Below are 24,427 nucleotides of genomic sequence, written 5' to 3'. Positions count from 1 at the left end.
AAAGGAAAGAATATATATCATTATTGAATAAGCTGGCTATTACCAGCTGGGCAAAATTGTGTTCTTGTTGAAACTGCTCAAATACTAGTCATAATATACATTATAGAATCAATAACTATTGTAATTGTGAATTCATTCTCTATAATTGAGCTTATTTTTCAATTGCTCAAAGGATTCAGTCATGTTCTCAATTAACATTTTTTTTCTAGTTTCCAAATTTGCATTTCAGGAAGTCAGCAGTCTTTGCTTCTGATTCCAATGAGTAGAATTTAAAAAGTGTTTTCTTTTTATGCTTTGCATTATAATCCTCCCCGCTTATCAGATTTGTCATTTGATTACAGTAAGTGTATTAGCTCATTTATGCATAATTTGTGAACATTAGGAGGGGAAATGGAAATCAGTAGTAGGGCATGAGAAACTTCAGGCCTTCCAATACTGTCCTGGGATCTGCTTTGTTAATGAGCAAAGTGACTACCAAAAAAAAAAAAAAAAAAAAAAAATCACACATTGCTAAAAGCTATAGAAATAGTATCTTTAAATTCTCCATCCCTAATGAAAATTAGCTGAACCACATTGCAGAATGAAACACAGTCATAGACATGACTTTTAAAAGTCTGGTTCAGAAACCTAAAGAATCATCTGATTGAGTCTAAGCCTTCAGACACATGAGGTATCAGCGACTGCTGTTTATAGGCTCAGCAATGGGGGCCTTGCAGGTGGGAACCTTATGTCAAAACACTCAATTTCTTTATTGAAACTATGGGACTCTTTCCGTGAGGTATATTGACATTCCTCCTACTTAGAGCAGATTGTTGAGGCCTCAGTGGACATGTCAGAAGCTTCTTATATCCTCAAAAGCCTGTGAGTCAGCGTCTCTATGTAGTAAGCAAGCCATTGCTTCAAGGAAAAATCTCCAATACAGAGTGAACAGGTGTTTGGAGATGACGTCAGTATAATTGGGGGAATCACAGGAGTGGTGGCTACGAGACAGACAAAGTCATAGGGGCTCATCGCTAAATAGCTTATAGATCACCATGCTCAAGATTTCAACCGTATGAAGAGGGACATTGAGACCAGGAGACTGTCTCACAGTGTTGAAGCTGTCTCACTCAGAAGATATGTCTAGTTTTACTTCCTCTTTAAAAATAACAAAATTATCTGCATTAACATTTATGAAAAATAAAAACTGTTACAGGGGAGATTGGTTTTACAGTTTTTATTGTTTCTATAATTAACGAAGTTGCAATATTCCATGTTGTGTTGGACCTGTGCCCTCTTGACCACTTGGGGAACTGTCTGCGAAAAGATTTCTTAAAAAACAAAGTTTTGCCAATGATTTCAAATACCTTGTTGATACAAAAGTAAGTCTGCTTTGGACATTTCTTGATATACTTTGTTCCCTAAGAAAAAATAATGGCTAATCAAAAACTTCCTGACCTATAAATACATCAGGTACATTAGATTCCTTTCCATTTTTTTTCAACATCATCTATGTAGACATATTCAAAAGAAAGATTACAATATATCAATTATGTGAGGTTCTCAATTACATCTTATTGCTATAAACATTGAAAGCAAATAAAAAGCCCCGTGTATTAGCTATAATCAAAGTTGGCTCCCTTCTTGGGAATAACCTGGGGCTGCTGTGAGCTGAAATCATAAACATCTGAGAATGGAAAACCAGGCTCCAGTGTATTCAGTTACAAGGTCTAAAACAGACATACCTGGGGCATGGCGTCATTAGAACTTTGTGTAAGTCAAATTTAAATGCAGCAAAGTAGAACCTTCAGCCTTGTCAGTGTGAGTACATGTGCCCCAGAACTGTGCATGCAGAGTGCGGCTTATTCATACTGGGACCTAAAAGGCGGGTTTGTCAGTGATGCAGAATCCATTCTGCTGATGTTGCCGGTAAGAACAGAAAGTGTTGCCTCTTACTGATGAAATCCAAGGAAACAAAAGGAAACAAACTCTGCAGCTCACCGTTCCTGTGCTACCCAACGAAAGGTGGTTCATCTGTTGCGTCAGGGGGCCCATCAGGTTTGCCGGCTGCATTGACATCGGATGGTCCATCGCTGGCGTAATCACAGCGCCCTACAAGCACACACAACGTCCATCTGAAAACACGCCTTATAACGAGGGGAACTTAAAAATATAAACATAGTGAACTGCATTAACATCATATGTGCTTCTTACTCAAAAGGCTACACTGAACCCCGTGTGATTTTTACATCCATCCGTGTCATCCTGTGCTTCTCTAAATATAAAAGAATATAAATATTTCTCTTGATACTGAGTAAGACTTTTGGCTTCTATCATTTACCCATGATTTATATAGATAATTCTTGATCACATCAATACAACCTTCCACCAGGAGAATAAAGCTGGCCCACGTGGGCTTCCTAACCGGGTATCTTTAAAGGACATATTACATCAATGTCATGTTATAAAAATCAAAGTTACTGTCTCCTATATTTTTTCCTCCTCATCTTTTGACCTACTTTGTTTTCTCTATCTGTGTTTGACACAAGACAGAAGACACAGAATCCTGTTCAACGCTGGTCAAATGCAACACAGCTCAAGTTTCTTAAAATGCAAAAATATCAACCGTTTCATCAGGTGTTAGGAAGGGCCTACATCTAGAATGTGCTTTTTGATTTATCATAACTGTCGGCAACGCGAGAAGTAATAGACGTTTTAAAAAACTTCCGTCCATATATAAAGTGTCACGTGGCCTGTGAAGCACAGAGCCAGGCCATACTACCCTCTCTTATTTTCCTCTCTCCTTCTATTCTGCCTTAATTGACTAACTTAGGCTTCCCTGCTGGCTCAGACAGTCAAGAATCTGCCTGCAATGCAGGAGACCCGGGTTTGATCCCTGGGTTGGGAAGATCCCCTGGAGAAGGGAATGGCAACCCACTCCAGTATTCTTGCCTGGAGAATCCCATGGATGGAGAAACCTGGCGGGCTGCAGTCCACGGGGCTGCAAAGAGTCAGACGTGACTGAGCAACTAACACACACAGAGAATGGAACGACCTTTTTAAAAAGAAATTAAAAAGTTGGGGTTGGATGGAATCTTTGAGATTATCTAATTCCAATGCTTTATTTTCAAGGTGATAATAAAGGCAGAAGCTCATGCTAAAATAGCTCATTTAAACATCCACTAGTAGTGAAATGATTATGAATCTGAATGTCATTTTTTCTGTAAATTTGATTTTTCTCACTATGTGACTTTTTCCCCTCTAAGTAACAATTTTGAAGAAATAAAAACAGGACAGACAGGTTCATGTGGGTGGCAGGACCTCAGCAGCTAAACTAATTACCCACAAGCAAACATGTCCTAAAATGCCTTGGCTCAGAGTAATCAGTTTCTCACAACAGTATCTAAATCTAGCTCCCTGACTGTGGCTGTTAAAGGATCAGACTGTCACTCAGCCTTCCTATGGGCTCCTCCTCCTCACCTGAGAAGGAAAACAGAAATCGAACCATATATTTTTAAATGATTGATATACAGAGCTAGGTTTGTTCTCAAAAACGTTTGGACTTTTGAGCTAGAATCAGTCAAAACAAATATGTTATTTTCTAATCTGTGGCTTGTAAATAGACATAGCTTAGCACTTGGCATTGTTTGAATTTCTGGATGCTTCTAGAAACTGTCATTCATCAGAATACTTCTCAAGAGAGATAAGCTCTTACTTAATTGTAATTCACTGACACATCACATCACTTTTTCTTCCTGCTGCCTGAATTTAACAAAAGCATCTTTTTTTTCCCCTTATAAATAACATACTAGCCTTTATTTCAGGTATTTATTGTACCCAACTATCAGTAAATGGGCTTCCCTGGTGGCTCAGATGGTAAAGAAAGAATCAGCCTGCAATGCAGGAGACCCAGGTTCAATCCTGGGTTGGGACGATCCCCCTGGAGAAGGGAATGGCAACCCACTCCAGTATTCTTACCTGGAGAATCTCATGGACAGAGAAGCCTGGCAGGCTACAGTCCACAGGGTAGCAAAGAGTTGGACACAAATGAGCGAACAACACTTTCACTTTTCATCAGTAAATACTTCAAGAACTAAGATGTTCTTAAATCACTTAGAGATAAACTATAGCATAATTTCAGAGTTAAGGTAAGTCCTAAAGTGTTTTTTCCAACCAAAAAGTGGCACTTTCACAACATTATAATCCTTAGCAGGCGCGAGACTTCAGTACTCTTCTTGGACTTGAGACTTAGGCTATCGTCCTAGAATATTAGCCCCTCGAGGTTCTGACACACAGCTGACCTGTGACAATTTGGAAACCCCACAATTCTAATCGGCTTGCTTTAGTCACATAAAGAATTGTTCATCGTAAGTCAGAGATAAGGGCCAAATTATGTTTGGCCAGGATAGTTTCTTCCCAATGCCCTAGGGGTGACCTCACTCCCCAGTGGCGTGAGAGGTAGTCTTGTGTCTTTTTGGTGGTGGCAATATGTTAATAGGGTAAGGTGAGCCTGTGACAGGTAAATGAAAACCTGTGTGTGACAAGTGTAGCAGGATTGAGAGCCTGCATTTGGAATTAGTTTCAGAAGAACTGTCTGGTCCCTTTAGAGAATCTTTTCATGGAGAGTGTTCGGGGACTCATTTGATTACAGATGCTACAGAGTGCTGCTTCTGTGTATAAACCAGAAACCCGACAATCAAAGGGAAGGCTGGGGAGGGATGTGTCATCATTTAGAATTGGAAATAACAGCACTCGGCACACAGTGGAAGACAATGCAAGGGAAACAATCCTAACCAGGCCAGTTACTGCGAATAAAATGAATGAGAAACTAAGGCTTCTTGGAGGGGGGTGTGGTATTTGGGACTCAGAGTCTTGTTCCGATTTAGTAAAAACGTTCAAGAAATTCAGGATTCCCACAAATAATTAAATTCATGCATTTCTTAACAGTCTCGAGGGCTGGAAGATATTTACAAGCAGTGAGTAAGTTGGAAATAGTAGACAGGAAGCCCTTGGGGAAACACATTGTCTTGATGGTAACTTTATTGGGGATAGACAACTTAGGGAGTAGGAAGTACTTGTTATCTATAACAAAGAGTGGAGTTTGCCAGCCACTGTGTTCACCAACTACAGTTCAACTATAGAATCTCTTCTGTATTATGTAAGATACAAAAGAACGGGGGAGAAAAAATAACAGAAAAGGAAATGAAAAATCTATGGTTGTTAAGGCAAAACTATAATTGTGCCTCATTAAATATACTGTCAAATCCCTTCCTATCAGATGCATTTAAGCCATAGACTGAAGAGTGTTTTGTGACAGATGGTGCAAACACATTAAAGGTAATTTCTTTTATTCAAATGTATAGAATATGCTGTCTGAATGAGTTTGCTTGGGGAATGCAAAGCAAAAGGAAACATAATTTTCATTTTAGCATCTCTGGATGTCTGGGTTTGCTCAATGTTTAAGCTGCAAAGAAAAATACCGTAACATGCTGCAATTTCACTAAAAAGCACAATGACCAGACAGCGGACAGGAATGTCTGGTCTGTTCTAGCCACCTCCTCTGCAAAACAGAGCAGCTCACACTAAAGAGATGTAGGCTGGAGCTGGTCGCCCTAATTCTGAAATAAACAATTTCAACAGGAATTTGGATAAAGTTTCCAAAGATCATTGATGTGGACTAAACATATCTGACCTGAGGCCAGAAAAGCATCTGTGGTGTTAACCTCCTGCCAATGTTTGAAAGAAATTTTAAGTCTAGGAGAGTTCAACAATGTTTTAATTTTCCAATGGAAATACGGGATCATTGGCAAATTGTGAAAAACACCAGCAAGGCTCTTTCCCATCAAGAACACACATAGGTGGTTTAAATCCTACATTAATGCCAAGATATAGCCTACAATGAGAATTACATGGATGAATGTTCCTGTGATTGCCAATATTCTGGGCCAATGCCACTCCAAGTATGATTAAGAATTTAAATTAGAATTTCTAGGCTTCAGGCATTGAAATCAGTGTTTTAAAAAGCTCTCCAAATGATTCTGATGCCCCCTAAAGTTTGAGAAGTGTGCTCTATTAACTGCTATTATATAAGCTAGTGTTACAAACAATTGGGTCTTATTTATGCTGTTTCTCAATTATTTGTTTTAAACCAATCCTGTGATAGGGCATGAGCCTTTGTGTAATAATTAGATTACATCCTGTTTAAAAATGCAAAGAGGTCAAGCCAGCATTTTTGATGAGCTGAAATGGGGCGATTATCTGAATAATTCAGGCCTCAGTCTGATGACCTGACTTTTTTTTTTTTTTTTTGATCAGTTTGTCTTGTGTTGGGGCACATTAAGAATCCTTTCTGTTGGGAAACTTAGGGAGCCTTGAATTTGAAATCACAGAAATGTAAAAATAAAAGAAAAAGTATTCATAAGTGAGAAAAAAGAAAAGAAATATCATCCTCTTTTTCCCTCTTGTCCAGTCTAGGTGTCTCAGGTCAAAATGTTTGCAGTCCAAACTGGTATATATAGGATGGATAACAAAAAGGCCCTACTGTATAGCACAGGGAATTATATTCAATATCCCATGCTAAATCATAACAGAAAAGAATATGAAAAAATCTTTATGTTCCTTCAAAAAACAATGTTTACAGCCTGTATTGTGATCTTTTCCTACGGTCACTTATGCCAAACCATAGGACTTGTTAATAGCAATCATTCAACATGATTTTAAAAATTTAAAGTGATTTGTCTTCTTTCTCATCTGTGTGCTTTCTGCCTCTCAGTTTTTAATATTTCTAGAATAAATATCTAGTGGGGTTTGTGTACACCAGACTTTTTTTTAGCCCCTGTGAAGTGGCTTCCCTGGTGGCTCAGATGGAAAAGAATCAGCCTGAATGCAGGAGACCTGGGTTTGATTCCTGGGTTGGAAATATCCTCTGGAGAAGAAAACGGCAACCCGGTCTAGCATTCTTGCCTGGAGAATCCCCACGGACAGAGGAGCCTGGCGGGCTACAGTCCGTGGGGTCATGAAGAGTCGGACAGGACTGAGTGACTGAGTACAGTACAGAAAGTGATACTTGCTTACACACCATTCTAGCAGCAATGATGCTTTCATGATAAAAACGGCTTGAAGGCATTTCACTTAACTTGGGAAACAGCTATCCAAATGGATTGCCCTGCGATATGAGTGTGTGACACTCCACGTTACATATGTAGAGATGTCTCACCTTTCCATTTGTTGATTTTCGTGTGCGTTTTGCTTTGTCTGCAGGAGTGCTTGATGGGGTTTAAGAAGGTGTCTTGGGAAGAGAAAAAAGAGGACTGGGAAAGATACCCCCATCCTCAGAATCATCCTCAAATACATTGATGATTTCCAACTTGGAGAGGGCAGTGTGTGCATGCACGCGCGTGTGTGTGTGTGTGTGTGTGAAACCTAGAAAACTGTAGCAAAGCAGGTAGATATGACTTCCACCCCAACTATTTTGGAATAATCTCCAAAAAAAATGCTAGAGATTTGGGAGAATGTGGAAGCCAGGCTGCCCTGAGGAACTCATGTTAGCCCCTATCCCTCCTTCCCTTCATTTTTAAAATATTTATTTAAGTTTTGGCTGCATCCGGTCTTAGTGCTGGCTCGTGGTCTCTCTATTTCAAGTGCGTGGGCTCAGTACTTGTGGCACATGGGCTTAGTTGCCCCACAGCAAGTGGGATCTTAGTTCCCAGACCAGAGATCAAACCCCTGCACTCCCTACATTGAAGGTGGATTTTTAACCACTGGGCCACCAGGGAAGTCCCCTTCCTTCCCTTTATTATTCTCCACTTGCTTCTTTCAATATACTTTCCAAGAGGGTGAGGGTTATGCTTGTACACACCTTTTGTAATTCTTATGATTAGGAATTACATGCAGTAGATATTCAGTGTTTGGGAATCAATTTCATATACTGGCACCACAAATTGTTCAGTACAATTAAAAATGGCTAACACTGACCAGCTTTTAGAACTTAGATTGTTTATTCTGAAAGGCTGAAATCACATCTGCTTGTTCAAGCTGTCCACTTACAGCATTGTGGTGCTGTGTAGATGAGGAATGTAATATATGCTTCATAAATACTAGTTGGAAAATGATGAAAGAGCAAATTTCCGATTAAAAGTTACTTAGAAATGCTACTTTGAGATTAACAGTCAAAATGGAGCAATCCAAAGATTATGAAAAATCTTGTTCACAAGGGGCGGTTCAGTTTCAAAACCACGGTTTTGCTCATGTTTATGTACATTTATTAATATATTCAGTCACTACATCCTTAGAGATGAGATCTGAAATTCACTTGAAGTCAAAAGTTCTACTAAAGCCACCATAGCATATTTATGAAAATTATTAAAGAGTATTTGTGTATGCTAATGCACCAGTGGTCTTCACCAAGGGGCTATTCTGCAGTGGTTGGAAGGGACATTTGGTGACGACTGGAGACATTTTGAGTTGTCAGACTGTGGGCCACTGCCACCCTGCATACAGGCCACGGGTGTTGCTGAGCACCCTACAGCAAACGGGACAGTTTGCCCCGACAGGGAGTTATCCAGCCAAAAACATTAGTGCTAGGGTTCAGACATCCTGGTACACAAATATATATTCATAAGATCCATTTAGACAAAATGAGAAAGATTTGAAATTGCGGTGGTCAGAAAATGGCACAAAACATACATCTACTCACTGCTCCCTACAAATAACAGCAACTCTTAGATTATACACTGAGATTATATTTATGATATAAACCAGTTTCTTAAATCCTAACCCTAATCCTAACTTGACATTTAAATTTATTGCCCAAATTCTATGATTTATCAATAAAAGGAAGCAAAACTATTATTTGACTTTATATTATGCAACTTTATAGTGTCTATATCATTATTTTTGAGTTTAAATTTATATTCCTATTCATTTTGGAAACACAGCTAATTAGAGCTAGGTTTCTTTTTTCTAAGTTTAGACAAATTAGATTTGATTGGTACATTTGGACTGCTACCTAAGACTGTATACTTCTGGGCTTGGGGTATCATGTTTAGAAGTAGGGTGATTTCCATTGTTACAAAGTAAATTTAGAAGAGTTTTGTACATTGCTTATCAAAAGAAAGTATGTCTATTAACTATAAAAATAGAGGGTTTTTTTCTTACAGCCTCATAAATATTAATTTCATGTTATCTTTTGATTCAGTTGCCATTAATTGGAAATGTTACATTAAACTATGCAATATTAAAAGTCACAAAGACACATGCACTTCATTGTTCATTGTAGCACTATTTACAATAGCTAGGAAGTGAAAGCAACCTGAATGTCCATCAATAGATGAATGGATAAAGAAGCAGTGGTACATATATATTAATACCATAGAATATTACTCATCCATAAAAAGGACTAAATTGAGTCAGTTGTAGTGATGTGAATGAACCTAGAGCCTGTCATACAGAGTGAAGTAAGTCAGAGAGAGAAAAACAAATATTGTCTATTAATACATGTATGTGGAATCTAGAAAAATGGTACTGATGAACCTATCTGAAGGGTCATAGTAGAGATGCAGATGTAGAGAATGGACATGTGGACACAGCAGGGACAAACTGAGAGAGTAGCACTGACTTATCTGCACTACCGCGTGTACAGACAGATGGCGAGTGGGAAGCTGAAGCTGACTTAGGTCCACTACCACGTGTACAGACAGGTGGCGAGTGGGAAGCTGACTTATGTCCACTACCACGTGTACAGACAGATGGCGAGTGGGAAGCTGAAGCTGACTTATGTCCACTACCATGTGTACAGACAGATGGCGAGTGGGAAGATGACTTATCTGCACTACCGCGTGTACAGACAGATGGCGAGTGGGAAGCTGACTTATGTCCACTACCACGTGTACAGACAGATGGCGAGTGGGAAGCTGACTTATGTCCACTACCATGTGTACAGACAGATGGCGAGTGGGAAGCTGAAGCTGACTTAGGTCCACTACCACGTGTACAGACAGATGGCGAGTGGGAAGCTGACTTAGGTCCACTACCGCGTGTACAGACAGATGGCGAGTGGGAAGCTGACTTAGGTCCACTACCGCGTGTACAGACAGATGGCGAGTGGGAAGCTGACTTATGTCCACTACCGCGTGTACAGACAGATGGCGAGTGGGAAGCTGACTTAGGTCCACTACCGCGTGTACAGACAGATGGCGAGTGGGAAGCTGACTTAGGTCCACTACCGCGTGTACAGACAGATGGCGAGTGGGAAGCTGACTTAGGTCCACTACCACGTGTACAGACAGATGGCGAGTGGGAAGCTGACTTATGTCCACTACCACGTGTACAGACAGATGGCGAGTGGGAAGCTGAAGCTGACTTAGGTCCACTACCGCATGTACAGACAGATGGAGAGCGGGAAGCTGACTTATGTCCACTACCACGTGTACAGACAGATGGCGAGTGGGAAGCTGACTTATGTCCACTACCGCATGTACAGACAGATGGCGAGTGGGAAGCTGAAGCTGACTTATGTCCACTACCGCGTGTACAGACAGATGGCGAGTGGGAAGCTGACTTATGTCCACTACCGCGTGTACAGACAGATGGCGAGTGGGAAGCTGAAGCTGACTTATGTCCACTACCACGTGTACAGACAGATTGAGAGCGGGAAGCTGAAGCTGACTTATGTCCACTACCACGTGTACAGACAGATGGCGAGTGGGAAGCTGAAGCTGACTTATGTCCACTACCGCGTGTACAGACAGATGGCGAGTGGGAAGCTGACTTATGTCCACTACCACGTGTACAGACAGATGGCGAGTGGGAAGCTGAAGCTGACTTATGTCCACTACCGCGTGTACAGACAGATGGCGAGTGGGAAGCTGACTTATGTCCACTACCACGTGTACAGACAGATGGCGAGTGGGAAGCTGAAGCTGACTTATGTCCACTACCACGTGTACAGACAGATGGCGAGTGGGAAGCTGACTTATGTCCACTACCACGTGTACAGACAGATGGCGAGTGGGAAGCTGAAGCTGACTTATGTCCACTACCGCGTGTACAGACAGGTGGCGAGTGGGAAGCTGACTTATGTCCTCTACCACGTGTACAGACAGATGGTGAGTGGGAAGCTGAAGCTGACTTATGTCCACTACCGCGTGTACAGACAGGTGGCGAGTGGGAAGCTGACTTATGTCCTCTACCACGTGTACAGACAGATGGTGAGTGGGAAGCTGAAGCTGACTTAGGTCCACTACCACGTGTACAGACAGATGGAGAGCGGGAAGCTGAAGCTGACTTATGCCCACTACCATGTGTACAGACAGATGGAGAGCGGGAAGCTGAAGCTGACTTATGTCCACTACCGCATGTACAGACAGATGGAGAGCGGGAAGCTGACTTATGTCCACTACCACGTGTACAGACAGATGGCGAGTGGGAAGCTGAAGCTGACTTATGCCCACTACCATGTGTACAGACAGATGGAGAGCGGGAAGCTGACTTATGTCCACTACCGCGTGTACAGACAGATGGCGAGTGAGAAGCTGACTTATGTCCACTACCGCGTGTACAGACAGATGGCGAGTGGGAAGCTGAAGCTGACTTATGTCCACTACCGCGTGTACAGACAGATGGCGAGTGGGAAGCTGAAGCTGACTTAGGTCCACTACCGCGTGTACAGACAGATGGAGAGCGGGAAGCTGAAGCTGACTTATGTCCACTACCACGTGTACAGACAGGTGGCGAGTGGGAAGCTGACTTATGTCCACTACCACGTGTACAGACAGATGGCGAGTGGGAAGCTGAAGCTGACTTATGTCCACTACCGCGTGTACAGACAGATGGCGAGTGGGAAGCTGACTTATGTCCACTACCACGTGTACAGACAGATGGCGAGTGGGAAGCTGAAGCTGACTTATGTCCACTACCGCGTGTACAGACAGATGGCGAGTGGGAAGCTGAAGCTGACTTAGGTCCACTACCGCATGTACAGACAGATGGAGAGCGGGAAGCTGAAGCTGACTTATGTCCACTACCGCATGTACAGACAGATGGCGAGTGGGAAGCTGACTTATGTCCACTACCGCGTGTACAGACAGATGGCGAGTGGGAAGCTGAAGCTGACTTACGTCCACTACCGCGTGTACAGACAGATGGCGAGTGGGAAGCTGACTTACGTCCACTACCGCGTGTACAGACAGATGGCGAGTGGGAAGCTGACTTACGTCCACTACCCCGTGTACAGACAGATGGTGAGTGGGAAGCTGACTTATGTCCTCTACCACGTGTACAGACAGATGGTGAGTGGGAAGCTGACTTATGTCCACTACCGCGTGTGCAGACAGATGGCGAGTGGGAAGCTGACTTATCTGCACTACCGCGTGTACAGACAGATGGCGAGTGGGAAGCTGACTTATGTCCACTACCGTGTGTACAGACAGATGGCGAGTGGGAAGCTGCTGTACAGCACAGGGAGCTCAGCCCAGGGCTCTGTGATGACTTAGAGGGAGGAGATACGTGTGTACATGTGGCTGATTCACTTTGTTATACAGCATAAACTAACAGGACACTGTGAAGCAATTATACTCCAAAAAAGTCACTAAAGCCAAATTCATTCTACTCATGGAGTCCCCTTTAAAAGATCCTAATTTTATACTGTGACTATTCAACAGTGAATGGTGGTTTCAGTTATGGCTTAAGTGACTATTTATACAATAGTGTCATTTTGGATGAGAATGTAAGGTAAATATGTCACACAGAAATATTTCTTACCAAAGCAGGTATGTAGGTAATAGTATTCTCAGCCATGCTTTTTTTGAGCCCTTCAGAGTGCTGTTTTTAAAACTAAAGAAATCTGTTTAGCAGGTTTTTGATGTTTTTAACAAACTTCGTTAGAATTCTAATCAAGCACAATGGCTTTTATATACATTACAGTATTGAGGGAGAGTTGACATTCTGAAGACCTTGGGGCCCAAGGGTCAAATGGTTTTGTTCATTCTTTTATCATTAAACTCCTATACCTGGTTAAAACTATAGAAGGAATTTTGTCATGCAGGTGGGCTACTATATTCTTTTCATATTTCTACTTAAAGAGATTATAGTTGCTGGGCCAATGGAAATATTAAGTGTGCAGAAGAATCCTAGAACCGCCTCAGAGGGTTTTAAGCTCCAGCAGCTTCAGGGTGAATTGGTGTTCATCGCACCCCATTCCAACCGTGTGGTCAATGTTTAGTTCTTAGCGAGGGGGTCCACCACACAAACATAAGCACCGTAAAATCCCATGTGGTGTCGGGTAGATGATGCGAAGGAATCGCATCATTTGTGTGGGAGAACACATTGTGCAACGGAAGGCCTCCCGCTTCATTTGCAGGGCGCCCGTGTATACGCTCCCCAGTACCCAGGTCTACTGCGCACTTCCAAAGTCAGTTGTAAGAGATTTGTAAGCTGGATATGCATCTGGAGTGGATAAACAACAAGGTCCCACTGCATAGCGCAGAGAACCATATTCTGTACCCTATCATAAACCACGATGTAAAAGACTATTTTACAAATACACATGTGTGTAACTGAATCACTTTGCTCTACAGCAGAAATTAACACAACATTGTCAATCAACTATACTTCAATAAAAAAGAAGATACATGAGCAGCAAAATTATGCAAGAGGCTCCAAAGTACTAAGAAATAAATTAAACAAAAAGAGATTTGAGAAATACAAAAATAAGGACCACTAAGCTATGGCACTTATCAAATGAATGGCTTAATCACATTATATTTCACCATCTTCCCTACAAAGTAACAAAACTCCTGATGTCTACTTATTATATATATTACATAACAGGAAATTACATTATCAATATAGTGAACAGCTCCCAACCATCTTCCCACCTTAAAGAACAAAAACTCAAATACACATATAACTTTCAAGATGAGCACAGCCAATTTCTTTAATTTTTGTTTCAAGAGAAGAGAACAGAGAAACTCAGTCTTCTCTGCCAACGCATGCCACCCAGACTGCACGTTTTCAGCTGAGTCAGCATCTTGAAAAATACTGTCTTCTAGCAGAAATGTCACATGGTTCGGACACTGGCACGGATAAGCCATGGCTGCTGTAAGTTATGTTGGAAGAGTATAAGGGTAGATTGTTGTTGTATAGTTGCTAAGTCATGTCTGACTCTTTGTGACCCCATGCACTGTAGCCTTTCAGGCATCTCTGTCCCTGGGATTTTCCAGACAAGAACACTGGAGTGGGTTGCCATGCCCTCGTGCCCTCCTCCAGGAGTCTTCCTGACCCAGGGATCAACCATGTCTCCTGCATTGCAGGTGGATTCTTGACCGCTGAGCTACCAGGGTGGCTACAGAAGGGGGACAGGATGATTCAATGATAAGATCAACATAGTTTCCATTCCAGCTTGTCTCATCCATACTGAATGAGCAGTATGGTCAACCCGGAGGTTGTGCCTTCCTTCTTATTTCCACATTTTATCTGCAAAAGAAGGCCCCTGCAGACTGATCCAAGATGGCCCCTGAGCATGGTACATACGCTCTATTAAGATCCCATGCTTTTCAATTTACATTTCCAGGCTAACTCCCTAAGGCCATCCACATGAAGCCTCTTCTCCATCGCACTGAATTACTCAGCTTTCTCTGATCCATCCTGCTGTCCAAGCATCTACAGCAGGATTGCACGTGTGCACTAACATTGTCATCAACTGTTGCATTTTATGGAAAACCTCCTGTGTCTGACCCAGATTGTTGGTCATTTGCTCCTCTCTTGTCTCCTAGCTTTTGTCAAACACCTGATTGTGACTATACTTATTATTCCCCTGAATTCTAAGCTCATTGTGCAATTCATGATACTTTTTTATTTTCTAAAGGTTTTAGAGCCTAGCACAGTGTCTGTCGTGAAACGGGTCAGAACGCTGCTGAATTTGTAAATGCGCGAAGGGCACTTACATGTCTGCCAGGGCTGCCAGGACTTGAAAATGTTACAGCGACTCTGTGTTTTAACTGGACAAGAGGATTCAGTTGAAATCACAAAAGCGCTGTCTTGATTAGACGGCAGGATGGTCTTAAATATCCAGTCATCCAATTGCCCTGCTTTCCTTGAAAAATGCCCATGTCTGACCACTGTCAGGGACAATGTTGCCATTTACCGAGAGAATTTCTGGGTTTCTAATTCTAAGAGCCTCACCCCACCCTAGAAACTCTCAAGTTGGATCCAATGCACAATTCCCATTTTATGTAAGAACTACAAAGGACCCAATCAAATGCTGCAAAATTTCCTTTATATAATCACAGTATACACCCTTTTTTTTTTTTAAATGAGGGCTTTCCCATGACACACACTGTTTTAATAGCTATATATCTGCCTAAGATTCTTGTTAAACCTTGCTATGTGAAGGAGAAGAAATGCATTATTCACTCATACAGCCATCACTTTGTATTCCTCCGAGTAGATTTTCAATGTACAGAAAGTTTAACATGCATATCAGAAGCAGGATTCCAGGCCAGTTTTCTTCCAAAGGATAAGGCAAGCAGGATTCCCAGCAGAGGTCTGAATATTTATGGGCAGCATCTTTTGTCTGGTAAAATGTTTGTCTTACTTTAACTAGCGCTCTGGATTTTGAGCTGTCATAAAACTTCTCATTAAAAACTTCTCTTTGCTGACAAGTATGCTGAAAAACTCTGCTTGCAAATCATTTCCAAGGCCTTGCAGGAGCCTATTGGTGAAGGGGCCTGGGAAATCATTTCTTAAACCATGGGGGTGATCAAGAAGCAAGGCTGTCTGTTACCCTACTCATGGCCAATGTTTGTAGCATAAATTACTGAAATATGTCACAAGGCCCCTTGATTCTGGCTGTTACTAAGAAAGCCTGCTATTACTTGTTCTGCAATTTGTTACAAAATGCACCTTATCTTGTGGTTCCTAGGAGGATATGTGTTATCTCCTTTAAGACTTTTTTAGGAATTTGCCTGGTTAAAGCTGCCAACTCAACGAGACCTAAGATACAGGTGTGAAGCCATGACCCTGCTTGAAAATGAATTTGCTTTCTATCAGTACTATTGTCACTAACATGTCTCGAACTCTGTATATACCCTATTGATGAACTGTTTTGTAACCTAACGCTGATATAAAATACATCCTGATGGAATCGCCATATCCTAAGTTGAAAAAAAGTTACATGTTAGCATCCAACCAAGATATATTCTGAGGTATATGTGATGTTAATTAATGTACATCAAATTGTCCAGTAGATGAGATGAAAGCCAACTTTATGTTTCTGTTCTTCTATGTTCTATTTTATTTGTAGAATTTCTGTTAGAAATTTAATTATACTTATGTTTTATTGCCATTTCCCCTAAACAGGAATACTACATCAGTAAGGGTGACTTTTTTCTTTATTCAATAGAATTGTCTTAAACTCTCTGGTATCTTGTTCTTCAAAGTGTGGTCCAGGCCCAGATAGCATCATTTGGAATCTTAATGTAGCATGTCTGGTCCAGTCCCGGTCCCACTGAATCAGAATCTGCAGTCAATAAGGTTTCCAGGTAAGTCATCTTCAGGGTCAAGTGTGAAAGACTTGCTCTATTTTTTTTACATCTGCCATGGCTCTAGTTGGGTAATTATAAAGAGATTCTTCCTCTGTGTCTTCATCAGTTTGTTAATTCCCTTTTTGGCTCCTCTTTGAGGACTGTGCAGCTTCAAACAGTCTTGTAATGTGAATATACCTCCTGCAAATATGTTATAACCACAAACAGCCAGTCACATTTAGTTCAGTTCCTCAATAGTCTCCATAGAGTTTCTGACTTCCTCCATAAAAATCTCCTTTCCAAGAAAAACGTCCTTTCTTTTCTTATGACATATTTTCACGGCAACCCTCAAACTGAAACCTCCATTTCTCTCCAAATAATATCTTGTCCATTGATAACTTTGAAATGGCCATTGCAGGCAAGTGTTGGATGAGACGCCAAATGCCTTGTGAAAAATTGAGAGTCAGCATCTACGTACACACCACAACTATATACAAGGTGTTGGGTGTTAGAAGTAAAATTCAAAAATATTACTTGCTAGGCCCTTATGGAATTAGTCGAAAGTGTTAAAGGTAGTTAAAAAATGAAAGTTTTTAAAGTTCCTTGTTGTCTTGGCCTTTTTTCCCTGATCTGTTAACCCAAATTTCCATCTGCTCATTGAACCTAGAATCTCAGGCACCTCAGAACTACCATGTCCTATTTTGAACATTTTCCTTCTCTTTCTATCCTCAGAGCATGGTCTCTCCCCTCTGTTGGACTGTTGGATTAATACGCAACATCCAAAGCCACCCTCGCCTTCTCCTTCATCACACATAGCAGCCCCACAGTCAAGTCCTGTCAATCCTGTATCACGCATGCCTCCCGACCCTCTCTGCTGTTCACTGCTGCGAGCTCTGCTGTCGCTCATCAGATTAATCCAGCTACTTCCCGGGATGCCTCAGTCAGTCACGACTAGAGACTTTTGTTTTAGTTACCGTTTACTTGTTTTTGGCTGTGCTGGGTCTTCACTGCTGCGTGCAGGCTTTCTCCGGTTGCAGGGAGCAGGGGCTGCTCTCCAGGCGTGCTGCGCAGGCTTCTCAGTGCAGTGGCCTCTCCTGTGAAGCACAGGCTCCAGGGCATGCGGGCTTCAGGAGTTGTTGCTCACAGGCTTAGCTGCGCTGCAGCCATGTGGGATCCTAGTTCCCGGACCGGGGATTGAACCCATCTCCTTTGCATTGACAGGTAGGATTTTAACCACTGGATCACCAGTGAAAGCCTGGAGGCATTTGTTTTCTAATACTCTCTCAGTATATTATTAATATTAGTTTCCCTCAAAGTGAATCCTGCCTTTTCAATTTAGGATTAAAAACAAAACAAAAAACCCTACATTTTCCACTAGGCTCCCTTACTTTAAGATGTAAATATATGACCTGAGTTAGCCAGAAGCACTAGCGAAGGACTTAGGTCTTTAAAAAATGTTTATTTATTTGACCATGTTGGGTGTTGTTTGCATTGCGCTGGCTTCTCTCTAGTTGCAGTGCATGGGTCTAGTTGCCCAACAATGTGTGAGATCTTAGTTTCCCAACCAGGAGTTGAATCTGCATCCCATGCATTAGAATTCGTCCATTTTAAAGCGCTATCCAACAAAGCACCCTAAAACTCAGTGACTTAAAAATACCATTCATTGTCAAGGCCCTGTGCGTTGGCTGTGAAGGTTGACAGCTGTACTGGCTGGCGCAGCTCTGGCAGCTCTGCTTGACGGAGGGCCACAGGTCTGGGTCGGACCTAGCAGCTTCTTATTCTCCTGGAGCCTGCAGGGTGGCTGGGATGTGTTCTTCTCATGCTGATAATGGGGGCACAACAGAGCAAGTCCAATCACAGAAAGATGTTTCCAGTTTTGGCCTGTGTCCCAGGACTTAGATTTTGAAGATGATTTCGAATGAGACGTGGACAGGGCTTGTGGCATCTGTTTTGCAGTCTAGCCGTGGGCAGAAGCAAGGTGTGGGGCAATGTGGTTTTGGGGGTTAATGGCAGTAGCACCCCGCTGGGTCATGTAACGAGTGCTCTAGAAATTTATTATCTGCTAATTGTCAGCATTTATTTGTTATCAGACTAATTTATAGTCAAGATTTTTCTTTCTATAGCATCTTTGGCTAGGAAATAAAAACATGTTAATTTAATTGTGCTTAATTATTTATGAACGTAGATGGAGTGAGACAATAAACTCGTATCATTCTTTTAAAAATAGTTCACAAAGTTTTTTGTTTTATTATTTTCTACTGTTCCCTGAAGGGAAACAAATATGACTTTATATCTACTAACTGGTATTCAAATTTTGGCATGTTTATCATCTCAGGGCCTTGCTGATACACCATCTTTGTATAACTTTTCGAAACTTCTGTAAAAGATGACATGGGGCTGCAAATACATTAAAGGAAACTTACTGCAAGAATGCTCAGACTTTTTGACCCCCAACTAAAATTATGCTATTGTATCAAACTTATTCAAGAGAAAATATTCAGAACCAGCTTTTCCTCCTAGATTTACTCCCATCTTTGTCTGTTGGCACGCCTTCCTTTTCTTGTAGGTTAGATGGGCAATAGGTGGGGAAACAAATGTTCAGCAAAATCAGGCAATTTGACTACTCAGGGGTTTTCAACATATACTTTTGCTTTATTTCACGCAAGAGCAGCCCCGAAGCCATCTGCCTGCCAACAACTCGATCCTTCATCCCCATTACAGAGGCAGAGCCCCCACCTCATCATTCAAAGGCAATCTTCAAAGGGACCTTGTTTTTGCTCATTCCCATCATGACAGATGTTTTCTATCATCCACCTCCACATGCTAACTCATCTGTGAGGGTCTGCCCACCCACCCCCTCTCCCTGCAGCCAGCTGTGGAAATAGCCCCAGTGCCGTCTGTGGCAACACTCATTCCGTTCTTCTGACCTCACCAAAGACCACATCCAAGAGCAGGAAAAACAAAGAGCCCTGATAACTTCCTTCAAAATATTTCCAGGGCAGGAGATAGGCCAACCCCAGACAAGAGCCCTTTACAAGGCATGTAGCAAAAGAGAGGCAAGCTTATTGGAAACACTCAAATGTCACCAAGTGAGCCAAGTGGGGTAATCCCCAGATTAAGGAAAAATGAAGTAACAGCATCTGTGGCCATGATTCAGCTGAAAACATCTGGTTGAATCAGAACCACTTCAATTAGCCTGGGTACGTATCAGTCAATCATTCCTTTCCTTTGATTGTATAAAATTCTCACAAGGACATGTTTATACCCCAACCCATCCAAGTCTTTGAAATACTGTGAAAAGACTAAAACATTTCTTCAATGAATACACAATGAACTTGAACTGCTCTGTGGCAGAGTTACACCCTGATATTAGAATACATTTTAGGAACAAAAATTAATATGCATAAGAAGACATCTATCTTGGCTTGCTTGAAATCAACGAAGCAAACATTTCAGTTTAAGAATCGTATCACTTCCTGATATTGAGGGGGCTCCCTAAATTATATTATATTTGCCAAAGTGTCTGCAATGTTAGAGCCTTAATAACTTTTTGAAGATATTTTGGTGATATTTAGAGTTTAGCAACGAGATCATTAATTAAGTGATTCATCCACTAATACTTACAGAGGTACTATGATATCTTGCATTGAAAAAACTTTAGTAGCTAAATAACTTTAATAAAATATAAGGAAAACAAGAAGTTTCAAAAAGGTAATGCAGACAAAGTGATCAAGGACATTACAATTTCCCAGAGAGGTGAGCATCACTGGTGATACCATGTCAATTTCACACCATGTCAATTTCGGTCTTCAGTCTGCCCCTAATGTTGGCTGGCTGACTGTTAACACTCAAGTCCTGAGGTCACAGGTGAGGCCCAGGACATGTGTCTCGCCTATAAGCTAAGGTGCTACCCAGGTTGAACCAGTCTGGAGGTTTTCTTACAGCAAGAGGCCATGGGTCCCCAGGAAACAGCCTGAGATCACCCAGTGCCAGGCTGAAGAACAGCATGTGAGAAGGAAACAGCTCTGAAGAATGAGACAGAATTACAGATTGAACACACAGTAGGCTGTGTCTAAAAATAACTCAATGTTTATGTTAATCATCAGGATCAAAAATGCAATTATAGGCTGAGGTTTCTAGGGATGGATGGCTCATCTCTGAAGGAGAGCTGGTGGTAACTACAGATGTGTTCATTTCTGTTGTCAATCATAGCTTACTTAGCTTTTTCACTAATGTCAGTTGTCAATCCACTTGTCAGCTGACCAGTCATACTGTATAGTGTATTGTGCCATTCCTCCTAAGAATTTTGCCTGCACCCCAGAAACAGCCATTCAGTTAATAGCTTTTTAGTGTTTGATGGTAACGGAATAACAAGTGTGCCCACTCCACTCATTCTGTGTTGCTACCTATTCTGACTATGGTGGGCATTTTATAAAATTTTATATATATGTACTTATGATTCCACGGTTTTCATATAGGATGGGCCTAATAAATATCAACATCCAGTGGTCTAGGTATAAGTAAATAACTTTAAAAAATTATTTCTATACAACATACAAACTTCATGAAAAATCATCAAATTCATTGGTTCATAATAGTTTCTGTGGTTTTTAAAACAACCATTTCTCTGACAAAATATTCATTTTGGGACTTAATGACTCAGGAAATCAAGGATGAAAGTTAAAAATTGTATTCCAAGAATGTATCCAGGTAAGAAGAAATGCTTTTACCATATACTGTGTGGTACTCTATTGAGGATTCAGATGGGTAAAATGATATTTTACTAAAGATATTTTGGGGATGAAGCTAGTCTGCATTAATCTCAGAAAAGGATAGAGAACTGTTTTGAACTCACCATTCTTTTTGAAAACAACAGCAAATGCAATGCTTAACTTGGTATTCTTTTAACACCTAAGCTGTGAAGGCCAGTAATCTTTTTTGCTAATTGACTCGTATCTTAATAATTCAAAAGCCAAAGTAGAAGTGAGCCTCCTCATACACAGAGGAGTGAGAGATGCGCTGATGCATTTTGAATGCCGAACTTACCAGCAAAAAGCTGATGACAGTTCAAATTTTTCTTTCTTTCTTTCTTTCTCTCTCTCTTTTTTTGGTCTTATTTACTTTTGGGGGGTCTGGTTTGATTTTTAACCGATGTGGCTAATTTTTAGCAGGTCAATGAAAATATTGCTTTGTATTACTGCTATGCATGATCTAATTCATGAATCAGACCTCCAGAGTGGGACATTTTCTATATATATATTTTTTTAAGTCAATAATGAAAGAACTAAGCTTTCTGAGGCATGCTAGGCCTAACAGTCTAAAATCATATCAGATCAAATTAGTCCACAGTCTTTTTCTTAGAATCTATGAGTAGGAGGCTCAAGGAGGTCAAAGGGTGAAAAATGTTTAAGAACAAAGCTCATAAATACAGTTTCAGATAAGCTGATGAACCACAGAGTTTAAGAGAAGCCTGTGCAGCTGTCACAGGCAGTGACTTGGCCCCGTGCAGCTGGGCCTGCATGGAGTTTCCTAGAATACCTGCAGCTCTGTAGAATTGCTGAGCCCTGAATCTGTTCTGGGAGGGATCCCATAAGCCTGCTCCATGGAGGCAACCACAGTGTTAAGGTAAAATTACACCCAAGCCTGTGTATTGTGATCATAATTACTAAGAGACGGGGAATTACAATGAAAATTTAGGGGGAACAGTTGAGAAAAATTACAAGTGAAACTCGTACCTGTAGAAATCGTTCATGCCACCAACTTGCTGGCAGGTGTTACACTCGTGTAGCAGGGCGTATATACTCGTGTATATACCCGTGTACTCCTGTGATAGTTCGTATGAATGAATTGAATTAGAGGCTCTGCAGCTGTGAGAGCTGCATCTCCCACCTCCCCCATGAAACCGTCCTTCCTTTTTCCCTGTTTGAGAAAAGTTTGTCTTCCTCTGGCCCTTTATTGTACCTATCCCTGACTTCCTGGAAGAGACTGCCATCTTCTTGCAAACCCAATATTGATTTTCTCTCCCCAAAGGAGTGGACTGGTGCCCATCTTTGTCTTTAACCTGCAGTGAGTCAGAAGAATGTCAGTGAAACTCCCTGAATTTGTTCCCATAGTTTTAAAATGTCTGTGTCTAGCAAATCATTCTCAATGCCATTATATGAATGAAGGATTTTTAGCAAAACCTAAGTCGTTTTAAAAATGAGTTAGGAAAAAAATGTTAAAAAATATAGGAATAGTCCATGTTTATTAATAATTATTTTTCTCATTAAAAAAAAATAATATGAGGGACTTCCCTGATGGCCCAGTGGTTAGGACTCGGCACTTCCACTGCAGGGGCACAGGTTTGATCCCTTGTCAGGGAACTAAGATCCCATAAGCCAGGCAGTGAGGTCAGTGTGGTCAAAGAAAAAAAAAAAAAGGTGAGCTTATATGAAAAGACAGGAAAAAAAAATTAAAAAAGGATTTTCTTTTCTGGTTTTATGTTTATGATTTACTATTTTTGCTTTATGAAAAGGACACTAACACTCAGAACTCCTTGATCTTTTTGAATTAACATGTGGGGTTTTGAAAAAAGTAAGCATCCAGCCTTCAAAACAAAAATAAAAATTATTATACAATTCTCAAGTTACTTAGGGTGCTTCAGTAATAAACTACCTTAGGTGTGCAAAAATTGTAAAGAATTTTAGTATATAGTTTAGGACAGTGATCTAGTTAATAGAGGCTTAAAGAAAATGCAGTAATATATTTTTTGGTATTTTGCTTTTATAAAATTTTTTTCTTTTATGTGCTTTATCTGCTGCTGCTGCTAAGTCGCTTCAGTCGTGGCAGACTCTGTGTGACCCCATAGACGGCAGCCCACCAGGCTCCCCCGTCCCTGGGATTCTCCAGGCAAGAATACTGGAGTGGGTTGCAATTTCCCTCTCTAGTGCATGAAAGGGAAAAGTGAAAGTGAAGTCGCTCAGTCATGTACGACTCTTAGCGACCCCATGGACTGTAGCCTAGCAGGCTCCTCCGTCCATGGGATTTTCCAGGCAAGAGTACTGGAGTGGGGTGCCATTGCCTTCTCTGTGCTTTATCTAATTCACCTCTTTGAAAATGCAAGAAGTGAATTTAAATTGAAAAGTTGAGGAATATACTATATTTATAATATTAATATGAGCTATTTCCAATGATCATACAGACTAAAATTAAGATAAACTTATCTGAGATGTATGATCTAGCATTGTATAATCATGAGAAAAAAAGAACTACATAATGATACTATGAATTTGGATAAAGGTGTCTATCAAAGTAAAAGTTTTTAACTAAATTAAATTATTTTCTTCTTAAAATGTAATGACGGGACCACTAAAAGATTCTAAATTTTTTTACTTATGCTAATCTATTTGGCATTAATGGACATAATAACTAATATTTTGTAATCTATATAGAGAGGGACCCAATCATAATTTTTTGATTAATGTGTCAACTTGATTTACTTTGGGTTAAATTATATAGCTTGAAATACAAAAATGTAATGAAGAATCATGCCAGATGTAATGAAACAGAATTGATGTTAACTGGATTGAAACAGCTGTTCCAGCAACTTGTGTAACATTAGAAAAGTCAATTAACCTCTCTGAGCCTCACCTCCCTCATGCATAAAAGCATTATTCTATGATAGTCATGTTTATATTCTGCTTTAATATATAATATTATAAAACAATTTCATAAAAAGACAGAGCAAAGGACTTCTATGGGAACTGGACAGGTAGGGCATTATTTCACAGAATGGAAATTCTAAATTCAAGGACCAATGCTTGCTGATGCCTTGAATTCTCTAAGGAGTTAAACTTTTCATTCATGTAGTGATAGAATGAAACACACATGCCCAAGATTACTGATAACCTCATCCACACTAAGATACTGACAACCAAATCAATTTATTC

At 40.8% G+C, this 24,427-nt stretch overlaps 1 protein-coding gene across 15 annotated transcripts in view; it reads right to left on the bottom strand.

The window, feature by feature from the left end:
• Window positions 1-24,427, bottom strand: part of RBMS3 (RNA binding motif single stranded interacting protein 3) — a 1,621,798-nt gene that overhangs the window by 76,578 nt on the left and 1,520,793 nt on the right. For all 15 annotated transcript variants that reach the window (XM_081526995.1, XM_081526994.1, XM_081526997.1 and 12 more), the window contains one exon: window positions 1,981-2,091. In XM_081526995.1, the coding sequence (XP_081383121.1) occupies window positions 1,981-2,091 (111 nt within the window). The remainder of the gene's footprint in view (window positions 1-1,980; window positions 2,092-24,427) is intronic.

Source organism: Giraffa tippelskirchi, chromosome 9, assembly GCF_054371585.1.
Source record: "Giraffa tippelskirchi isolate mGirTip1 chromosome 9, T2T-mGirTip1v1.2.pri, whole genome shotgun sequence".
Taxonomy (NCBI): Eukaryota; Metazoa; Chordata; class Mammalia; order Artiodactyla; family Giraffidae; genus Giraffa; species Giraffa tippelskirchi.
This window is presented reverse-complemented; position numbering and strand designations above follow the sequence as displayed.